We start from the raw sequence: 20788 nt of genomic DNA, 5'->3' as shown, positions 1-20788 counted from the left end.
TGTGACAAACGTGGAATGAAAATGCATGGAAGATAAGTAAATTTTATGCACAAAAGAAGTATTTAAGAGAGTACAGTGAGAAACAGATAAAAGCAAAGTGAGACCAAATATATATGCATGCGTGGAAACACTGATTGAGAAATCTAACTGCAGTGATTTCCATCCTCTCATCACAACCGAGCGTGTACTAAATGAATAAACTGCTACTTGACATTTTCTAAATAAATATCATGGGAAGAGTACTTATTTTACTGTAATGAATCATTTCAGCCTCTCCAACAGAAAGTAGTTGTGATGAACTATAATCTGTTCTGGGAAATATAGTTCTATAATGGAGATATATATGGACTGAAATATGGGAAGTTGTGTTCTCCAACAAGTCTACTTTAAAAGAGATTCTGATTCATCCATGCCCACTTCTACTTATATTTGATCATAGCTGTTGACATACTGTATCTGCCATGCAGAGAGCTATTTCTCTACTAGAGGTAGAAAGCCATATGGTTCGTGGATGACTATGAATTTTTGCAAGGCAAACTGAACTAATATGTGTATATTTTTTTTTCCTGTAGCTATTCAAACAAAACTACCCATTTAGCAAACAGAACATTTTCAATTCAATGGGATATTTTGGCCCATGTAATACATTTCTAAGAACTGAAAGTCTTCCTTAAATGCAATCACAATTGATGGGCTAACACTGACTTTCTGCATTAGTGGTCCTCTCATTCACCATGCATGGTTAGATATAAACAAATTCACTGTACGGATTAAGTGAAGCAGCAAATAAGACTTGTCTTGCTCATGGAGTAGAACCAAAACAGCTGTTTTTGTTTGACTGATGCAGATTCAAAGGGCCCCCAGTGGTACACCTCATAAAAAACCAGCAGGTTATTTGAGGGGCTATGTTCTTTTTATTACTAAAACTTCTCATAGGATTATCGTAGCTATACAAGGAAATTGCTTTGACTATGTGTAATTACAAACAGGGAAAAAAAGTTCTTGCCAAAAGCAGGTGTAAAATAGATTTTACTATCCTTGTTAAGGCACAAAAAACCATGCCAATAATTACTCACAAGTCCACAATTTAGCCAGGCAAAGCTCACAATCAAGCTGAAATTCAGTCATCCAGACTGCATCTACAAATATTTCCTATTAGAACATCTGCTGTCAAAAAACCCTTTCATAACTGTGACATGGTAAGTGGACAAGGACAGGCAATGTTCAGGGGAGCTTGCAGAGGGCACCCTCTGGGCAGAATACTGCTTGATGTTCAGACACAATGGAAACTGGACATGCAAGCTTTCCTCGGGATCAGGTATGAATCCCTCTATTCAGGGATATGTTTCTTATATCATATGCACCAATTATTATTGAAATAAGTTGTTTCATGTATTGGAATTAATTTAGACTATAACTATTGGTTCGCCACAATGGACCTTGAAATTTTTATCTTGCTTTGGTAACTTTTTGTTTCAACAGCTTGGCATTGCCAATAGTATCACGATTAATATTTGTGGGATCCTGCCATACACAAATGTGAAATCCCAATCCCATTAAGTCATTGTGGTTATTACCATTGATTCAGCAAGTCTTGGATTTGACTGTGATTTTACGTGTTACATAGAAAAAACACATACAAAACACATTCTCCTCAACACCTCTGTCAAGAGCAGTCTGTGTTTGCTGATTGTTAAATGCTTGCTTAAAGCACTTATGACTTCACTCTAAGTGTAATTTCAATTTGCACCAGGAATTTAAACTCATTTCATAGGGACTGGAAATTCTAAAAAGTTATTATAGGTATGCCCTATACCATTCTAGTGCAAACTAGATATATGACTAACTAAATGCAAGTAGCACTTTATAGTATTAAATGAAAAGCTAAAAAGAAATCTAAAATAAAATAAACAAATTTATTTGACAATCCTAGATTTTAGTACGTGTGTTACTGAACAATGGCATAATAAACGCATTCTTTAACTTAGGAATATTATGTCATAATACGGTCTGCCTTGAGCACTCAGAATTAGATCTCCAATGTATAACATTGTGATTCATAAAACTATTAAACATTGTCTGGGTCCATTTTAACCACATAATACACATTTTGAAAAGCATGCAAAATGATGGGGGAAGAACCTCTGAAACATAAATGATATGATCAGCTTAGCACTTTAAAAATAGCTGCACACAGTAAAATTAAAACTTGCAGTTGTGAAATAAAGGGTTTTATGCAAACCATCTGGAAATTACTTGAAAGTATTGCTATATTGCTGAAAGCACAGAAATATAAAACTTCAACTCTTCCTATTTTACCTGGTTTCCAGATAAAACACAAAGATGGAAATGTAGCAAATTAGAGATGTGAATGGCTGATACCTCAAATACACGTGCATTGTAAAATATTACCATTCATCCTCTGGTCTACCCCGGAGCTGCTTTTTAAAATGTCCAGTACCATCAGTATGCCCCCTTGACACATCCCACAGTACAAAACATTCAGTTACTAAGACTCCACATGAGACTTCTCCATCATCTGCACTTGGATCTGCACTCGGTCACATTGAGGTGACCACTGCTCCTCACAGGATGCCCGCTTGCAGTCGTCTACTACCTAAATGGATAGAGGTATCCAGTGTTTCAAATTTTGTTAGCGCTCCGCTTGTGTTGCTGCTGTGAAGCAGAGAGAAATAGCTACAAAACACTCCAGCGCTAAGAAGGGCACTTGCTTTCACAGCCGTGATCTTGGGCTCACACCAGCTAAGGCGACGGGAGCACTTGGTCCCATTCTCAGCGCTTTAATCTGGAAGAGATTCAAGTATCACCTGCTCCTGTGTAAGAATGTGCCGTAACGAAGCAAAATTGGAAACAAACAGTAGGTTGTCGCCGTAAATTAGAACCCTTTAAGTTTGAGGGAAGTTGAGGCCGAAGCACTTATAAATGGATTTATGGCTAAACGCCAAGCTGTACGGCACCGGCACTGATCTTAGAACTGGGACACCAGCAGCGGCAGGAATTAGGTTACGAAGGCGACAGAAAGCGGGGCGGTAAAAGAAAGTCTCTTTTCTGCAGCTTCCGCCGGCTGGAAGGGTCTCCCCAGTCCCGCGCCCCGGACCGATCCGTACCGGCCTCGCAGCAGCGGCTCGGGTCGGGTCGGCGGGGAGCGCCCGCCCCGACGGTGGCGGACGCCGGGCGGTTTGCCGGCCCCGCTCCGGGAGGCGAGGCGGGCTGGGGCGCGCTGCGCTCTCATTATGACACTGGGTAATTATTTTATTTCTCCGGCAGACGGTGTTTCAAAGGACCGCGGAGGCGCTCAGCCAACCCGCCCGCGAACGCCGCCCTCTGCGTGGCGAGAGCCATCCGTGATCGCTCCTCGGTGACGGAGGGCAGCGCAGCAGATGCGCCGGGCACCCACCCCCGCGCTCCGGCTGCGCGCCCGCGGACTCTCCAGCCGCGCCGAGCCCTGCGCACCCGCGGCGCGGGGAACGTGCGGGACTCACCTGCCGCCCGCCCCTCCTCGGCTGCTGGGCTGCCGCCCCACCGCCCCTGGGGGCCGGGCCGTCCCTCCGGAGGACTGGGACAAGCCTGGCGGAGCAGCGCGGCCCCTCCGACGTACCCGCACCGTCCCCAGGGCGGCACGGCGGCCGGGAAGGGAAAGGGGGGAGCGGAGCAGGCGGCGGTGCGCCGCCAGCCCCGGCTCCCCGGCCCCTCCTCGCGGGGCAGCCCCAGAATCACGCGCTGCCAAAATTTAAATCGCCCCAGCACTGCGGCTCCACGCGCAGCATCCCCCTCCCCGCCGCTCCCTCCGACCAGACCGGCCACCCGGGAGGGTGTCAGACCGCGGCCACCCCGCTCAGGCATCGGGCGCTCCGCCGCGCAGCCGTCCTGCCCGGGCTGTACCGAGGCGAGACACCCGCCACGGCGACACCGCGCCGGGGCCAGCGCGACGCCGGGACGCACGGGCGATGGGGATGACACCACAACCGACGGCGCGGCTGGCGCCCCCTCGCCCCCCGCTGCTGCCCAGGCACCCGTCCCCGACGGTGCGGTCCCCGCGCGGACCCGCGGCACCGGCACCCGCCCGTTCCCTTCGCTGCTTGTGCGGAGGCGCCCCGCGAGCAGCCCGGCGCGCCTGCCGCCCCGACGGCGGCCCCTTCCCTTGCCTCCCCTCCCTCCCTACCTCCCTCCCTACCTTTTTCAGCGCTGACATTCTAGTGCATTATTAACGCGGCGGGTGCGGGCTGCGGCGGGTCAGGACTAAGGAGACGCCGCGAGCGGGAGCAGCGGCGCGCGCCCAGCGTCCCCCGGCGCCGCTCACCCACCGGGGCCGCCGCGGGGCGCCCCCGCCGGCTCTGCGCAGCCGCGCGCCCCCTGCCGGAGCCCACGGGCATCGCGCCCGCTGAGGCGGGGCGGGGCCAACGCTCGGCGCGGGGCCGCCCTGCCGCAGCCTCCGCCAATGGCGGCGCCCAGCGCCTGGACCGACAGGCGCGGCGGCCAACAGGAAGGGGAGCGGGCGCGGGGCCGTGGGGCCGTTTCGGAGGGCCCGGGGGGCCATGGCCGGGAGCAGGAGGAGCGGTGAGTCTGTGCCGTGGGGGGTGGTCGGTCCCGCCGTGCTGCCGCCGGGGCTGGTGACGGAGGGAGCCGGGGGGCGGCGGTGACGGCCCCTGGCGCGGCTGCCCTCAGCCGCCCTCAGCCGAGGTGTGTTCCGGCCCGGGCGCACCGCGCTGCCGCCGCGGAACTCGCTTGTTCCGCTCCTCGGCGCCCTTCCCGCGGGGGAAGGTGGTGAGAAGCCGGGCGAGCCCGGCAGCGGGGGAGGCGGGTGGACAAAAGTGGCCTCAGCGGAGCCTGGCCGGGCACAGGCGGGGCTCTGGGTGCGCGGGGCCGCGGAGACTCCGGGGCTGAGCCCTGCCGACCCCCAGTCCAGCTGCTCTGGCTCGGAGGGGCCGGGGCGGGTTCTATTGCCGCGTATTCCTGCCTGGGGTAGGGAGAGAGTAAATAAAATTTACTTCTCTAATCAAAAAGTATTTTATCATGACAGCTTTTTTCCTCAATACGCACATACATGCGTGCTTGTTAGTGACCCTCTATTTCAGCTTGAAGTGACTTTGCTCGCCTCTGAAATAGGTTTGGTACTGTGTTTGCAAAAAATAAAATAAAAGCCTTCTGCTGTCCAAGCACAGCTTCAGTCTATTCTGTTTATCTAAATGTTTTATAAGACACGGCACAGGAAGAACACAATAATCAAAATACAGGTGTTCCATAAGTAATATCTCGTTCTTAAGGGGTATCGAGTAGAGCTGAGCTGTGAGAGAGCAGAATGCTTGCATCCTGTGCTTGGCTTTTGCGTTTTCAGACAGTTCCAGCATCCTGAAACTGGAATACTTCATGGGAGGATAACAATTTGAGAGTGAAACTGATAGCTGGAGCTATTTGCTGGCCGAATGCAAGTAGAGATCGTTTGAAGGAGGTGTTAAATACACAGTAGTGTTCTCTGTGGTTTAGATACAGATTCCTTGTGAGGAAGGGAGAAGGAGTAACTGTTTTGCTTCTATGCTTTGGGGATGTGAATTACAAATTGATGTTTTCTGGAAGAAAGTGAGTTAGGAAGGGTGAGTTCATGCACTTGTGAATGAATGCATGGCTCTAGAGCTGAGACTGGGAGAACTGAATTCTAAAGCTCTCAAATTGTTTAAAACTGAAGGTCAGATAAAGAGCTACTTGTTTTGGTAGCGTGTCAGAGAAAGCTAAAATGATCATGCTGAGTGTCTGACATTACTGTGTGAAGTCGGAAATCATTCATGTTTTATTCAGCCACTCTAAGGAGCTTTGACTTTAGATTGGGAAGAAAATACAGTGACAAATACAAGAATGTCACATGCTCCCCTGGGAGGAAATAAGAAAACTGGAAGAGTTTAGAACCTTGTCTGATCAACCTCTGCAGCCCATAGCATATATGAAAACTGTTGACTTTCTATTGTGAAATTATATGTATTTTTGAAAGGGCAGGTGTCCTATAAAAGAGCTGGGAAAGAAGGTTTAGCTGCTTCTCCTTAAGGTTAGTTTTGCTGGCTTTTTGTAAGAGTATGTTGAAATGCTGAAGTCAGATTTTTGTCTGCATTACACTAGAACAATGAAACAATGAAGCTATTTTTTTTTCCTGGAACTGGGCTGTAATACAGAATAAATGGATGGTCAACAGCTTGTAGGTCGTGGGTCTAATTGTCAGGGAAGAGAATCTAAATAGTGAAAAGCCAGTAGAGCAGGTAAGTGAAATGCACTTCACTCTGCCAGGAAATGGTGTGACAGAAGTAGTTGAGAAAGTGTCTCTTTTGTTTCTTTTTAGTTTTGCGGGTATTTTTGTATTTCACTTGCTCATGTACCAGTGATTTGTCCTGTCTTGGACAGCTGAACTCCTGTTTTGTGTCTGTTAAACATTGACAACTGCATCTTGAAAGCTTTAGTAATCATTCTTGAAAGTTTCTGCCACCCCAAAATAACGCTTTCGTAAAGGGATGTATAGAGACTCATGTTGCAGCTGCTGAAGGGTAGAGTTAAGGTATTGATGCATGTGTAGTGTACATTACTGATATAATTGCTAGTAAAAAGTGATAGAAAAGTTGTGCTCTACAAGGGATGATCTAGTGGGACAACAGGAGACTTCCTATTGGAGAGATTAAACTGGAAAGCAAATGTGGACACTTGATAGATGTCAGTGACAAATGGTTTTACATAGAGAATATTGCTTCAAGGAATGCTATTTTCATCTCTGAGATGACTTGGGGCAGGATTATAATGGCTGTTGAAATGAGATTGCAGTTCCTTAGTTTTGGAGTTTTTTTGTTTTGCTGGGTTTTTTTTTAAAATGGCTCTATCACATGTTAAACATCTTAATTCTTGCAGAAAAGCATGCCATTTCTTCCCTTTTTCTAATTTCAGAGAAGCACTGATTTTTAGAAATCTTGAGGTTATTCAAATCCTTTTCTTATTTTTGTTTTTCAAACTCAACATAATTTTTTGGCAAATACTTTGATGTTTTACTGGGGAAAAAAAAAGATAGACACCTTTTTTTAAAGTGGGTGTGTTTTCTTTCATCATATATGATTATCAGTAAGGGAAATATTAATTACAAATGGAGTTTGATGCCTGCTGTTATTTTTTTTTTCTTTTGTGAGAAGTATCTTGTTTCTCCCCCCCAAAATGTGACCAGAGATTTATTACAGCTTACCAAAATGTAAATTCTGTTTGGATTGTAGTTGACTAAATTACAAATAGCTGGGTTTTTTTGTGATTAAATGTAGAAGTTACACTAGACTAAGTGTACTTGACTCTGCCATTGAAACCTTTTATAGAAGCAGGGAAAAAAAGTTTTTGTTGCTGACCTTGGTGTTATGCCTGGATGAGAAATGCAGTCAAGGAGAAATGCCAAAAAAGTAGCGAAAGAAGCAGAAATTATACACCCAATGGCCTTCTATTTAGAAAGTCTGCAAGGGGAGCGTGTGCTCCCAGAGAGCAGAGCCTGACATGATGTGGTCTTGAGGGTTCTGTGTTTTGTGTGAGTGGCTGTTTGGGGTTTTGGGGTTTTTTCAGGAGATTGAGTGTGTTGGTGTAGGGTTGGTTTGTTCTTAGGAAGTTCAAGCAATTCTTACATACTGTGCATTGAGATAGGATGGTCCACAAGGGTAGGTGGGACTGTTTAGACATGCTAGGGAGTAACAGTATTTAGGAGCAGGTGTATGAACCTGTGTTATTTAGTAAAAGTGGTGGCAGTGGTGGTGTGTGCTGTTAATGTGTGTCTGTAGTTATTTTGCCTTTTTAAACATTCAGTGTGTAATGTCTGTCACTCAACACTAGGTTTGCTCTTGTTGTAAAATAGATTTCTGGAACTTACTACCTCAGAGCAAAGCCACTCACATACTCACCTACTACTGGGATGAGGGAAAGAATTGGAAAAGGAAAAGTGAGAAAACTCACTTGGTTGAGACAAAGACAATTTAATAGGTGAAACCAAAATCCACACAAGCAAGGCAAAAGAAGGAATTCATTCACCACTTCCCATGGGCTGGCAGGAGTTTAGCCTTCCCCAGAAAAGCAGTGCTCCTTACTTGTAATGGTGACTTGAGAGGACAGACATCATCACTGAGCATTCCCCCCTTCCGTCTTTTCCCCAGCTGTATATGCTGAGCATGTCAACGTAGGGTTTGGCATATCCCTTGAGTCAGCTGCTCCAGGTGTGTCCCCTCTCAATTCTTTGTGTATTTCCAGCCTTCTTCACTGGTGGGGTAGGTAACAGAAAGGGCCTTAAGACTGCTCAACGAAAACATCCTTGTATTATCAACCCTGTTTTCAACACAAATCCAAAATACAGCCCCATACCAGCTACTATGGAGAAAATTGACTCCATCCCAGCCAAAACCAGCACAGATTGTTATGGCAATATGTGGTTTCTTATGTTTTCAGTTGTGCTTAGATCAAAAGGTTGAAAACTATTCTCATTAAGTTTGGATTTCTATGGGTTGGCTAATGACTTAAAGTAAAATTCCATATATGTCTAGAAAGAAAAGACAAATTCAGCTGCATTGGAACTTCCAGAACTTTTTCATGATGGGATGTTTGGTGTAATACTGATTTCTGTTACATGTATATTAGGGGTGCTTGGAGAAGTTGCTTGATTTTGTTATAATCAAATGTTGAAATCACTTCAAAGAGTGATATATTTACTCTTTGAAGAAAGCTGTCTAGAAATTCAATTAAATTTTTGGTTTACATAATATGACCTTATGAAGATTTCTTTTGAATAATACTTAATGTACAAATCTGTTGGACTTTTCTTTGTGGCCAGTGATACCACTCCTGCCAATTTCATGGTTTGATTTTTAAATACTGGTATATTGCCTTTCATTTTAGCTTGCTTCTTCTCATGTGTTTGCAATTTTTTTCTCTTCAGTTGAGTTGCAGGTTTTTTGTGTTTTGCTGTATTGATTTTTACTGTTTTCAGTTGTTTTGATGGCTGTTTTCCATATTACCACTATAATTTACTGTAACATTTAACTTTAGCCAGTGCGTGGCATAGTTCGATCTTCACTTTTAGCCATATGCTCTTTGCATCCAGATTTAGGTTGACGTAAGATTTAAACTTTCTGAAACTTTACACCTGTGTTGGCCTCAGATTGGTCTCTGAGCAGTGATGTTATACGTGCACAGCCCTCCCCCTTCCCTTGCCCAAATCTGTTGTGAAGAGAGAGGAAAAAAGTCTCATAGAACTATAGAGTACACTGAGTTGGAAGGGAGCACAAGAATTATTGGAGTCTAATTCCTGTCCCTCCACAGCACCATCTCCAAGAATCACACCATGTGTCCAAGCTGTCCAAATGCTTCTTGAGCTCTGTCAGACTTCTCTGAGGAGCCTGTGCCAGTGTCCAAACACCCTCTGGGTGAAGAACCTTTTACTGATACCCAGCCTTAACCTCCTCTGACACAGCTTCAGGCCATTCCCTTGGGTCCTGTCACTGGTGACTGCAGAGAAGAGATCAGGGTCTGCCCCTCCTCTTCCCTCACAAGAAGCTGTAACTACAATGAGCTCTCCCCTCAGTCTCCTCCAGGCTGAACAGACCAAGTGCCCTCAGTTGCTGCTCATACGGCTTCCCCTCAAGGCCTTCCCCATCTTTGTAGGTCTCTTTGACCTACAAACAACCTTTGACCTTATACAACTGCTTTGTATATTTCTTATATTTTGTAGCCCTCAAACAGCACACAGGATTTGAGATGGGGCTGCAGCAGTGCAGGGCGGGTCACTCCCCTCCCTTGCCCAGCTGTGCCTGATGCCCTCCAGAGCACAGTGGGCCCTCCTGGCTGCCTGTCTTGTGCAGCTGTAGTTTACAGTTGGCTCAACTCAGTGGCCAGAATTATGATTATTAATAACAATAGTCACCAAAGTTGAACTTTGGTAAGGGGGTATGAGATATCCTTAGGTGTTTTCAGTGAGGTCTGTTTGATTGTGCCAAGTAAGAAAAAGATAATGGTGCAGTATGAGAAACGTATTTTTAAGTTTTGTAGAAGATGGATAGCGTGCACAAATTGAAACTATAGTGAAGATGCTCTTGTTTTCCTAGGACTGCAGTAGCACACATTTTGCAGGGTTTCACTACAAGGCAGATGAGGTTCTTATGAACAACAGAACAAAATCCTGGTGTTCTTGTGATTATGTAGCTTCTTATCATCTTTGTCCTGTCAAGTTTATTAGATGTCTAGGAGCTTGTAGCTGTAATTAAGGTGGCCTACTGACAGATCTCTAAAACCTTTGTTGCGACAGGATAGCATGATCTATTAGTCAGATTCTTGTTGAACTACACAGTCATGTAGAATTTGCTGACAGATGTAACACCAGTCTTACTGATTTTAAACTGCAATGTGACAGAGACTGTGCTTGGTCTAGCTGAGTAAGTTTCTTTTAAGCTAAGAAGAGAAAATACATCTTGGCTTTTTGTAGCAGTAAGTTACTGTTTTGTATCTGCAATTGCTATGAACAGCATTGGTCTGGAAGCTCACTGGTCAATCTCTTCTTGTACTAACTCTCCCTTTGTAAGAACTGCTTAATTTAGGTGAAAACATAGATATGGGGTGTTTAATCACTATATTATTTTCCTTTCCTACCTTTCAATCTTACTGATATATAAGATATATATCAGTAAGATATATGATAAATAAGCTGCAGCTATTCAAAAGTTGTCTCACAGACAGGAGAATTCTGTATTACTGAGTTTTAGATAACAAAGTGGGTTTCCATGTGCTATAAAAAGTAATGCTAAGTAAAAAGATAAATGGAGACATATTTTATCAACTACTACTTTAGAGCACAAAACTGGATTTTTTTTTTCTCACTGTGGTTCTCAAACCTGTAATAAAGAATATAACAGGTGTAAAATTAGGGCAATTAGCATCTGTTTTTTTTGTCTAATGGGATATTGAAGACTAATAGATGCTGTTTCAGTGAGAATAATGTCAGTGGTCTTGAGACAAGCCTTGCTATTGTGAAGTTTACTATTACACAGTAGATATAAAATGATAGCATCCGCGTTTCTTGTGCAGGTCCCTGTGACGTTTTGGTTAACAACCGTACTGAGATGCAGCTGATACCTAGTAGTTCAAGCACAGGATTTTTGGACCTTGGATACAACTAAATCCTTCCATTATTTCATTCCCAAATAGTACATGTGGGTTCTTTTAACCATTAAATACGTAATAATAACTTTAGCTGTTAAAACCATCTGTTATGTGTAATGTCAAAGACACCAATTGTAAACTTGTAAAGAGGACCTTTACCACCTTGTGTAGACATCCTGTAAAGAACTGTACAAATTTTTCTGTTTAAGATGTCACTAAAGTTTTGTAAGTCTTGTAGAACTAGAAGATTGTCTAAGGAGCTAGTCAGGTTTAAAATAATCGATTTGTGATATCAGCATTTCACCATGGTGTTTCTACTCAGTCTCAATTTGGAGTTTTGTAGTTCAGAAACAAAGCAAGGAAAACCTCACAACAATCAAACAACATCATAGCTTGCGGGAGAAATGGGATGAACAGCCTTTGTTCAAAAAAAGTGCTCTCTTGACAAAGGCAGATAGTTAAAAGTAAGGTGTGTGAGGCTGAGAGGCTGCTTTCTGGGCCAAAAGAGACTTCAGAATCAAGGTTTCTAACCTGTAGGGAAGTCTCCAATGGGAAACACATTCCTATATAATGTAGGATTCCTTAACCTAGTAAGGAGAGGAAGAAAAAGGCCCAATCCTGAAAACAGTCAAGTTTTTCAAATCTAAATAGCAAACATGTTCTGTGTGTATGTCTTATGCCAAAGGTGATAAGACACTGGAAAAAAACCCTGATATGAATTATGGAGTTCCTCATAATTCATAGAGTGTTTTGAAGTGTATTAAAAGTATTGAGATGCAAGTTTTTGGGTCTCAGTGTAGGTAGGTGTGTAAAAGTACTTCTCCCAGTCATTCAGACTTCAGACAAGATGGAGTAGTACATTTTCTGATGTTAGGATGCTAGTGAATTCTGTCCTGAAATACGAAGCTGAAAAATTACTTGGTGTCTTCCTCAAGGAAGCATGTCATAAAATTGCAATGCTGTTTGGAAGGAAGGACTATAAATTCATAGATAGATGCATTTTAGCCTGAAGAATGGAGACTGAAGATATTGTCAATGATCTGCAGAATGGCCTCCTCTTTGACTAAACACAAGATCTTGTAAACTGTTAGCTTCTATGTTTGTCTACAAGTGCCTCTTGAAAGACTGAGTCAGCCTCAGCCTGAATTTTCTGCTGCAGATCTTGCAGTCCTTGCTTTTTTATCCTTTTTTTATCCTTTAGCTGCTGTTGTAAGAGCCTGTTACCATAGCTTCGCCTGCAGGATGAGGACTGCTTGCAGACTGGGAAGACAAAGCAAAATACTGTACCCGTCCCTGTGTACGTAAAACTGTACTTTGATCACAGCTAGGATTCCATTCTTGCTGCCCAGCTTCCACTTAAGTAGGCAGGAGACAACCAACTGAGAAATGTGGTGGGGGTACTTAGAGTATGGATGACAAGTACCCGAAAGTGTGTGGCAAGCATTCTCCACAGAAATGTTTTTGAGGAAGCTGTTGCTGCAGAGGAACGTTTCTGATGTTGTTCAGAACTTAACGTATTTAGTTATTCAGTGTGCTTTTGTTACAGTCTAGTCCTAACTGAGTTCTAAGTCATACTAAGTCCTGTTTCCAACCCCAGAATATTTGTAAATCTGCAGTGCCATTTCAGTGTGTTTGTGAATTGTCTGCTTAGGTATGTAATATTAATTCAGTCAAGGTGTCAATTTAATACATAGGTGCCAAAAATGCATCTATTTGAAAGAGGCTCCTTATTCTTTTTGCAAAATTAGTAGTAGGAAGGTCATGGATGTTCACAGTTTGTATCAGTAGCCAGCATGTGTTCTGCGTTGTATTTCTTGGAGTTACACTTTGCTTTCTTTATGTGATGTCAAACTGTAGACATCTGGTGCTTTTTCAGTTTTCTGATGTATTTGTACTTCACTCTTTCCAGACATGAGTTGTCAAGAATTAGCCATGGAACTTGTTTGGTACCTATTGCAGCTTGTTCTCATGTCTGAAAATACTGGCTCCTTTTTGTCACTGAAGAATTCCTGGAAAATCAAGGGTTATGGTGTTTCTTCAGCTCAATGTGCAGTAGGAATATTTTAACAGTGCTGCACATTTTCAGCTGGAAAGTGATTTAAAAAAAAAGTAATTAAATGAAAAGCTTAATCAGAATCAAACGACTAGATGAACCTGTACAGTTCCTCCATCAGTTATGTTGACAGGAAAACATTGTTAAGAAATAACCATATGGTTATTAAGTTGACTATGCTATGGCTATGGTGAGAGTAAGTCTTACTCCATTTTGAGACTCTAAGATACATTTCTGGTAGTAGATATTTTTGCTTGAATTTCCTTTATTGCTAATTTTCTTTTTAGGGGTAGTTATTTTTAAGGGTCTGAGCAGTTCTTACCAAATGGACTGATCTCTGATGCTGAATAGTACCAGAGACATCAGGTTAAGGAGAGGTTTTCAATAGGCAAGAGCTGCTCCATAACACCAGGCAAGACTATTCTCCTGTGATTGAACCAATGTTTGTGGATATCACACAATATATCTTTTTTTCAATTGCAGCGATAAAACCTTCTGGAAAGAGCTTCTTTTGTCCTCTGAAAAATGTTTTGGTAGCTCAGTTCTGAGACTGTTAATTGCAACACGGAGTGCTGCTTTGGAGCATGTAAATCTGCTGAGGATAGCAAAATGGGTATTCCTCAGAGTCTAGTTTCTCTGTTCATTTATACTAAGGACCACTTTGTTCAGGTTTTGGGCTGCAGACAGGTTTTTATTTTATTTTTTATTCAGACTAGAATATATTTAGGATTCCAAATAGTTCAAAATAAGTCAGTTTTTTCAGCACTTTCTGGCGATTTTAGGGTTACTAACCAAATCTGCAGACAATACAAAACTGGGAATTTTTTCCCCGGTTGGAAAGATCAGTTCTGTTATTCCCATGATACTGCTACAGTGCTTTGCTTTGGTTTGCATGCACTATCCATGGTGAAATGGAAATACGTCACTCTTGGGAAAACTGACCTTGCTGATAGCAAGAAAATCACATTTTCTGCTTCTTTCTCCTGACTTGAACACGAGCATCCCATCTTAGATGTTAGATACACCTTTTAGATGATCTGAACTGTCAAGCTACACAAAATGTAATTGCATGTCACTGCATTGTTCTTTTTCTCATATCCCTGCATAGCTCAAATGTTTTTGGTAAAAATGAAGGGGAGTGAGGAAATGATACCCTCTTCAGCTGCCATGGAATGTTTTATAGTGGTTAATTACTCTCTTTGTTCCTTGATTTTGATCTTTTGGTAGTTGCTGAATTGGTATCCCAAATCTGGGGATCTTTTCTGCAGCTAAGTGATCCTGCTCAGAGGATTTAGCTATTCATAGCTATTCATTTCCCTCAGGACTAGAATATGTTGTGCACATACACAAGCTCTCTTGACTTAATCCAAGCATTTGGTCTCTGCCATTTCTAGCAATGGTGTGGGGTCTTTGAGCTTTCAGCTGATTCCTTTTTGTTTTGTTTGTGCTGTTTTGGCTGTGAGACTTGATGATTAGAGGTTTTGTTTCTGCCCTGGGGTGGCATCACCTCGAGTGCTGGGGGGCAGTTTTGGACACCACAATATAAGAAAGATGTTAAGCTATTAGAGAGCTTCCAAAAGAGACCTACAGAGATGGGGAAGGCCTTGAGGGGAAGCCGTACAAGGAGCAGCTGAGGTCACTTGGTCTGTTCGGGCTGGAGGAGGCTGATGGGGGACTTCATTGCAGTTACAGCTTCCTTGTGAGGGGAAGAGGAGGGGCAGACCCTGATCTCTTCTCTGTGGTCACCAGTGACAGGACCCAAGGGAATAACCTGAAGTTGTGTCAGCGGAGGTTTAAGTTGGATTAAGTTGGAGAGGGTGTTTGGGCACTGGAACAGGCTCCTCAGAGAAGTGGGCACAGCACCAAGTCTGACAGAGCTCAAGAATCATTTAGACAAAACTGATGTGACTCTTGAGAATGGTGCTGTGCAGCGACAGGAGTTGGACTCGGCGATCCTGTGTGTGTGTGTGTCTTTTGCTTGTATTGGGAGGTTTAGGTCAAGGTTAATAAATTCAGTTATCCTTGGAGGTTCTGTGTATTGATTTCTGTTTACTATAACAGGGGCCTGTACTCAGTGCACCGTCATCTCTACTGAGTACATCTTGGGCACTTGGAGACTCATTGGCAGAACTGGTTTCTTGTGTACATTGAGGTCTCTGGAGCAGTGTTTAATCTGCAGCCAAACAGGATACCTTGCATGCCATCAGGCATCATAACTTCAGACTAAATTTTTCCCTGGTGGCTGAAATACAAACGGAATGCCTTTGTCTTTGTGAGGCTTGCAGAGCCGTGACCCAAGAATCACTGTGTTAGGCCAGATAAACACAGAACAAAGGCCTTTGTTCATCAGTTTGGCCAGTTGAGCAACTCTTTCAGAAAGAATCCAGAAGACTCAAACTATGAAACTATCCTGTATGGTTAAACGAAAAGTAAGCTTTGTGGGGCATTGTTTAAAGGAATGAATGACTACTGGCCTGAAGGTATCATCAGTCTTCCACCTGCTAGCTGGTAGGAATAGCAGTCTAGCTAACATTTTCTGTCTGTAGCAGTGTCATGGATTGACTCTGGCACAGTGCCAGTGCCCCCATGAAAGGTGTATTTTCCCAAAATGGTTACTGTGAGATGTGACCCGGGAACAGAACAAAGCAGGCTCTAACTTGGGAATGGAGGAAAAAAACAACACTTTATTAATCTACATAGACACAAAAGGAAGGGAAAAAAAAAACAAAAAAAACCACACACACAACTATTGTGGATCCCTTCCAACTCAGCTGATTCTGTGATTCTTCATTCACCTGAGGAAGATGAACTGTGGGATTCATTGCTTCCTGCTGTCTTCAGAAGGCTTGAAATACATCAGGTTTCAGATTAGGTCCTTGTAATGTCTACGTGTCAACACTTGTCACTTCTATTTTGTTATGGTTATTGGAAATTAACTAATAATCTTAAGAGATGACCTATGTCAGTGCTGAGATGCTCTGACACAGATGTGAAAACTTTGTGGCAGTAAAGAGCTCCCTCACTCTGCACCTTGCTGCTTCTTCCAGTGTCTGCTGAAAACTCCAGCCAAGTGGATGTTGCTTTGGTGAATCTATCACTGTTCCTGATCTAGATACTTCTTTCTGAGCAAAAGAGATTTTTATCAAGAATAACCTCCTCAGTATTTATACCCTCCAAGGCAGGCATTCTGTCAGCTTCCTTTCTCAAGCAAAGGAATTAAAGATGGGGAGAGCTCCCCATGGGAATTAGAAGGAATCAATGTATCACAGCAGGTCTCATCTTGCTTACTGAAGTAATGCTATTGTGTGTGAATATAGTCCCTCAATTTTAAAAATGGGATGGAAATGGTGATGTAATTGGGGGGAAGAGATGACTAGGGAAATCAGATTTCAAGGTGGGGAGCATAAAATACAGTGTAGTTATGAGGAGGCTGCTCTTCTCAGCAGATTTGGAGATGTATTTGCATATCTAGATTTATCAGTACATCAATGATCATTTGCTTTGGAAGACCAGTTCTCTCAGTACAAGTGCTTGAATATTAATCTGTGTACTGGTTGTGGATGTGCTGGAGTTAATTTTCTTCATAGCAGCTACTGTGGTGTTGTGTTTTCTGGTTTTGTGGTGAAAATAGTGTTGATGACTCAGGCATCTTTTTGTTATTGTTGAGCAGTGCTTACATGGAGTCAAGGTCTTTTCTGCTCCTCACCCCACCCCACCAGCGAGGAGACCGGGAGTGCCCAAGGAACTGGGAGGGGACACAGCTGGGACATTCACCCCAGCTGACCCAAGGGGTATCCCACACCTTATGGTGTCATACTCAGCCTACAGAGCTGGGAGAAGAAGGAGGAAGTGGGGCATGTTTGTCTTCCCAAGTCAACATTGTATGTGATGGAGCCCTGCTTTCCCAGGAATGACTGAACACTGCCTGCCCACGGGAAGTGATGAATGAATTCCATTTCCCAAAACCTCACTTCCTGGTCAAACCATGACAAGCAGTCTTCTAAAATGCTTTGTGCTGATAAACACAGTCATCTCTTTTTCAAGAGTCACTCTTTGTCAGGTGGTTTCCTTGAAGATCTCTGGTCAAGAGTGTCCAGCCACGATTAGGGAAGAGGAGATGATCCATGCAATGGGATAGTTGTAACCTACTAGGCAAGGCCCTCCACAGTTTGCTCTAGTTGATCCTGTTCTGAGTTTTGGGATTAGACTGAGTGATGTCTGGAGGTCCCTTCGAGCCTTAACAGTTCTGTGATTTTTATGATCATGTTATAAAGTAACTGTCCTGTTGTGCCCTTCATAGGAGATCTGATACTTGCATAGTAAGAGACTTCAAGGATTAAAATCTATTTGAATATTGGAGAGCAATTCTTCACTAACAGAGATGAACTGAACATTTTAATGAATCCTTGTCCATATGTTCTGCCTGAGGATTATCATTCTGTCTGCTCTTTCCGTCCTTTTCCATTCTGCTGTACTATCTTTCCTTCTGCTGTAGCAGAAATAGCATATTAGCACATCTTGCACATGGGATGGTTTTAGAAGAAGTTCCTGATTCTTCCATTTTTGGAAAGCTTCTGTTTGTAGGAGAGACAAATGAATTCCATGCTTTGCTTGTGTGCATGACTTTTGCTTTACCTATTACACCATCTTTGTGTCAACCCATGTATGGCCTCAGTCCTATCTTTCTGGTTCTTTCCCTGACTCCATGTGGGGGAAAGTGAGCAACCAGCTGGGTTGCCTACTGGCATTAAACCATGACATTTAGTAATGGCTGTACTGTAGTTTATTGAAATGCTGTAGTGTCAGTAGCAGCACCTGGGGAAAGGATTCAGGATAAACCTCTTGGATAACTTGTTTAGGAGTCAGAGATCTGCAAAAGGCAGTTAACTTTGTCTCATTACGCTGCTTATTTCCATCTACTTTCTTTAGCAGAGGAGAGAATTGTGGATTTTTGTCTTTCTGGCTGTAGACTAGCTTAGCAAGGGAACCTCACGAAAATGCACAGTCACTCGTTCATGTCTGTATATCTGGAAACTGTAATCATCGCCCATAGCAAAGCATTCTCTCAAGTAGTTGAGCATTTACATGAGAAAGCATAGTTGCCAAGGTACACTGGAGGTACAGTTTGTCTATCAAAGACTGGTGGTTCAAGGATGAAGGGTTTTTTTCAGTTGAGAAGTAATTTATTCACAAGTTATGTGACGATAAAATGTTTTTCTGCTAAGCTGCACTGGGATGCATTCTTTTTAAAACAATTTAAGTTCTTTTCTCTTGGCAGAATTATTTTATTATGAATCTGCAGCAGGTTGCTTGTGTAGTGTCCACAGAATGTATATTAAATCTGAGGTTGCAGTTTAGATAACATTTTTTCCAATGTCTTTTTTCCCACCCCCACATACTTCCGTATCCCCTTGACTGAATAGAATTTGTGAAACTAGAGATGTTGCTTTGCAATAGGTAAAAATTTTTAGTAATACTTAATACTTTAATATGTTTTTTTAAGTTATTGAAGTGTACATGTATGTATAAAAAGGTAATGGTTTTGTTAATGAGTAGATTATTTGCATGTATTTCTTTAATCAAATGATACTTGCATTTGACTAACTTGTAGCAGATTGTCAGTGTCGTCAGAAATGGGCCCATAAGAAGAAGAGGCGTATAAGAATACTGATAATTCTGTAGAAATAACTGGTTACCATGTGTTTCTGCTGCTGTCTACTTCTGATTTTTCTGTGTGATTAAATCGTTGTAGCTTACTGATTTTAATGAGTAATCCAATTGCGGTGCCTCTGTGCCAGAAGAGACCTGCATTTTAAGCAGCCTTATGACACTTGCATAGAAAGATTCTTGTTTTAAAAATTAATGTGTGTTTAGTTTGTAAATGTACTGTTAATTTATTGCCAAAATGTTGTTAAATAGAAGGCTTTAAATGTAACCTTGCGAGTGAATTCTGGTGTTTTAAAGCTGTTTTTCTGATTCAAGTTTTGACCTTAAATATATTCATTTTCAGTTTCACCTGTGAGAGGTAGAGACTACTCAAAACAGCCTTCCATGGAACATGAGGGAAACTGTCTCATATCAATTAGTTGTTGGGGTTTCTGAAGTGTTGAAGTATTTTTAAAACACTGCATTTCTGCCTATTAAAAAAAATTTTCTTACCCTGCAGTGTTCTTGGCGAAATTACTGAAACGACTCTATGGTGAAACTTCATCATCTTCTCTTGTTCAGACTTCAAGTAGAGAAGAGGAGGTGGTTCTTGAAAATCTTGGCTCAAAATCTAAAGAAAAGAATTTGGATAATGTTCAGATTTCATCAGCAGATGCTAGCACATCAGCTAATACATCCTGCGAATCATTTCAAGGTGAGACTGTGTTGTCATTTTTCTGATAATATGCTTTTAAATATAGCTGCTTTATTTCAGAACAGTATAGTATGTCCTTTTTTTCATTTATTGATACCAACAGATGAATTTGAGTACTAGGGCTAGTGGTACTTAATACCCGGAGTACTTGAGGTCCTATGAAAGTCAAGAAATAGTCTTGATGTATATGCTTGTATGCAGCATTTAGCAGTAGCAAATATGAAAGTTCAGGGTAAGCTGGAACTGTCTTTGATATAATGTCTCTTAAATAGTGATAAAATGACTTTTACTGGTATAGCTCTGCTCAGCTGTTAGAGATGCAGATGAAGATAGGCGAGAATACATGATCCTGCCCTCCTGCTGCAACAGAAACCCCATGGGGAACACAGATCTCTCAGAAGGCAAATATTCATTCAGACTATTAGTCCCTTGGAAAAGAGCATTATGATATGTGTGTGTTTATGCAATGAACATGGCACATGAATATTTGAACAGGTAAGTAAAAGTCCTTATTTGAAAAAAAAAAAAAAAAAGTTGTAGAATGTGAATGGTATGCCAAAAGATGGAGCTGGAAATTGAGGTTGCTGTGGTATTACTTCTGGGTAAAAGGCTCTGTGCACAAGTATAGAATGAGTGTGAATTGCTTTGTATTTATCTAAAACCAGATTTTGCCATAACTATAATGCTGTTAAACTGGCTTGAAATATGAGGGTATGTTTGACAAGAGTATGAAAAGCTTTCTCAGGGGGAGATGGTCAGCTATCCTTACTTGCTCACAGGGAAGATCATCTGGCTGTAGATGTGGTCTGGGGCAGGAGAGTAATGTCCAGAAAGAAGTGAGCAGAATGAGTAGGGTTAGGACTGTGTGCTACATAATAACAGATGTTTTTCTTGTTCAGGGGTCTGCTTGGTAGGATTAATGAGAGGATTAGTCTGAATTGCAAAGGAGCTCTAAAGAGCTGGTTTAAGAATAACCTCTCAAAGCACAAGAATGGCTTATTTTGACATGCAGAAAACTAAGCAAATGTGGCAGGATGCCTGACTGAGTTCAGATGTGTCTGGGAGAGCAGCAAAGTGAAGGTGAAGGAAGGCTAGCTGGGACAAGAGAGGCACAGGAGCTGTGTCATCACTGTGGAAGCAGTCCCACAGTTCCTGGCAAAGAGCAGCAGAAGGTCTGGTCACAGTAACCAGGTTCACCCAACAGTCCAGTG

The 20788-nt window shown here is 42.7% G+C and overlaps 1 protein-coding gene across 1 annotated transcript in view; it reads left to right on the top strand.

The window, feature by feature from the left end:
* Nucleotides 1-4520: 4520 nt before the first annotated feature.
* ERICH1 (glutamate rich 1) overlaps nt 4521-20788 on the top strand; it is a 62728-nt gene continuing 46460 nt past the window's right edge. The window contains exons 1-2 of the mRNA XM_041477451.1: nt 4521-4578; nt 19383-19577. Coding sequence (XP_041333385.1) covers nt 4557-4578; nt 19383-19577 — 217 coding nt within the window. The 5' untranslated portion in view covers nt 4521-4556. The remainder of the gene's footprint in view (nt 4579-19382; nt 19578-20788) is intronic.

This window comes from Pyrgilauda ruficollis, unplaced genomic scaffold (genome assembly GCF_017590135.1).
Source record: "Pyrgilauda ruficollis isolate IOZ18807 unplaced genomic scaffold, ASM1759013v1 scaffold40, whole genome shotgun sequence".
Classification (NCBI taxonomy): domain Eukaryota; kingdom Metazoa; phylum Chordata; class Aves; order Passeriformes; family Passeridae; genus Pyrgilauda; species Pyrgilauda ruficollis.
This window is presented reverse-complemented; position numbering and strand designations above follow the sequence as displayed.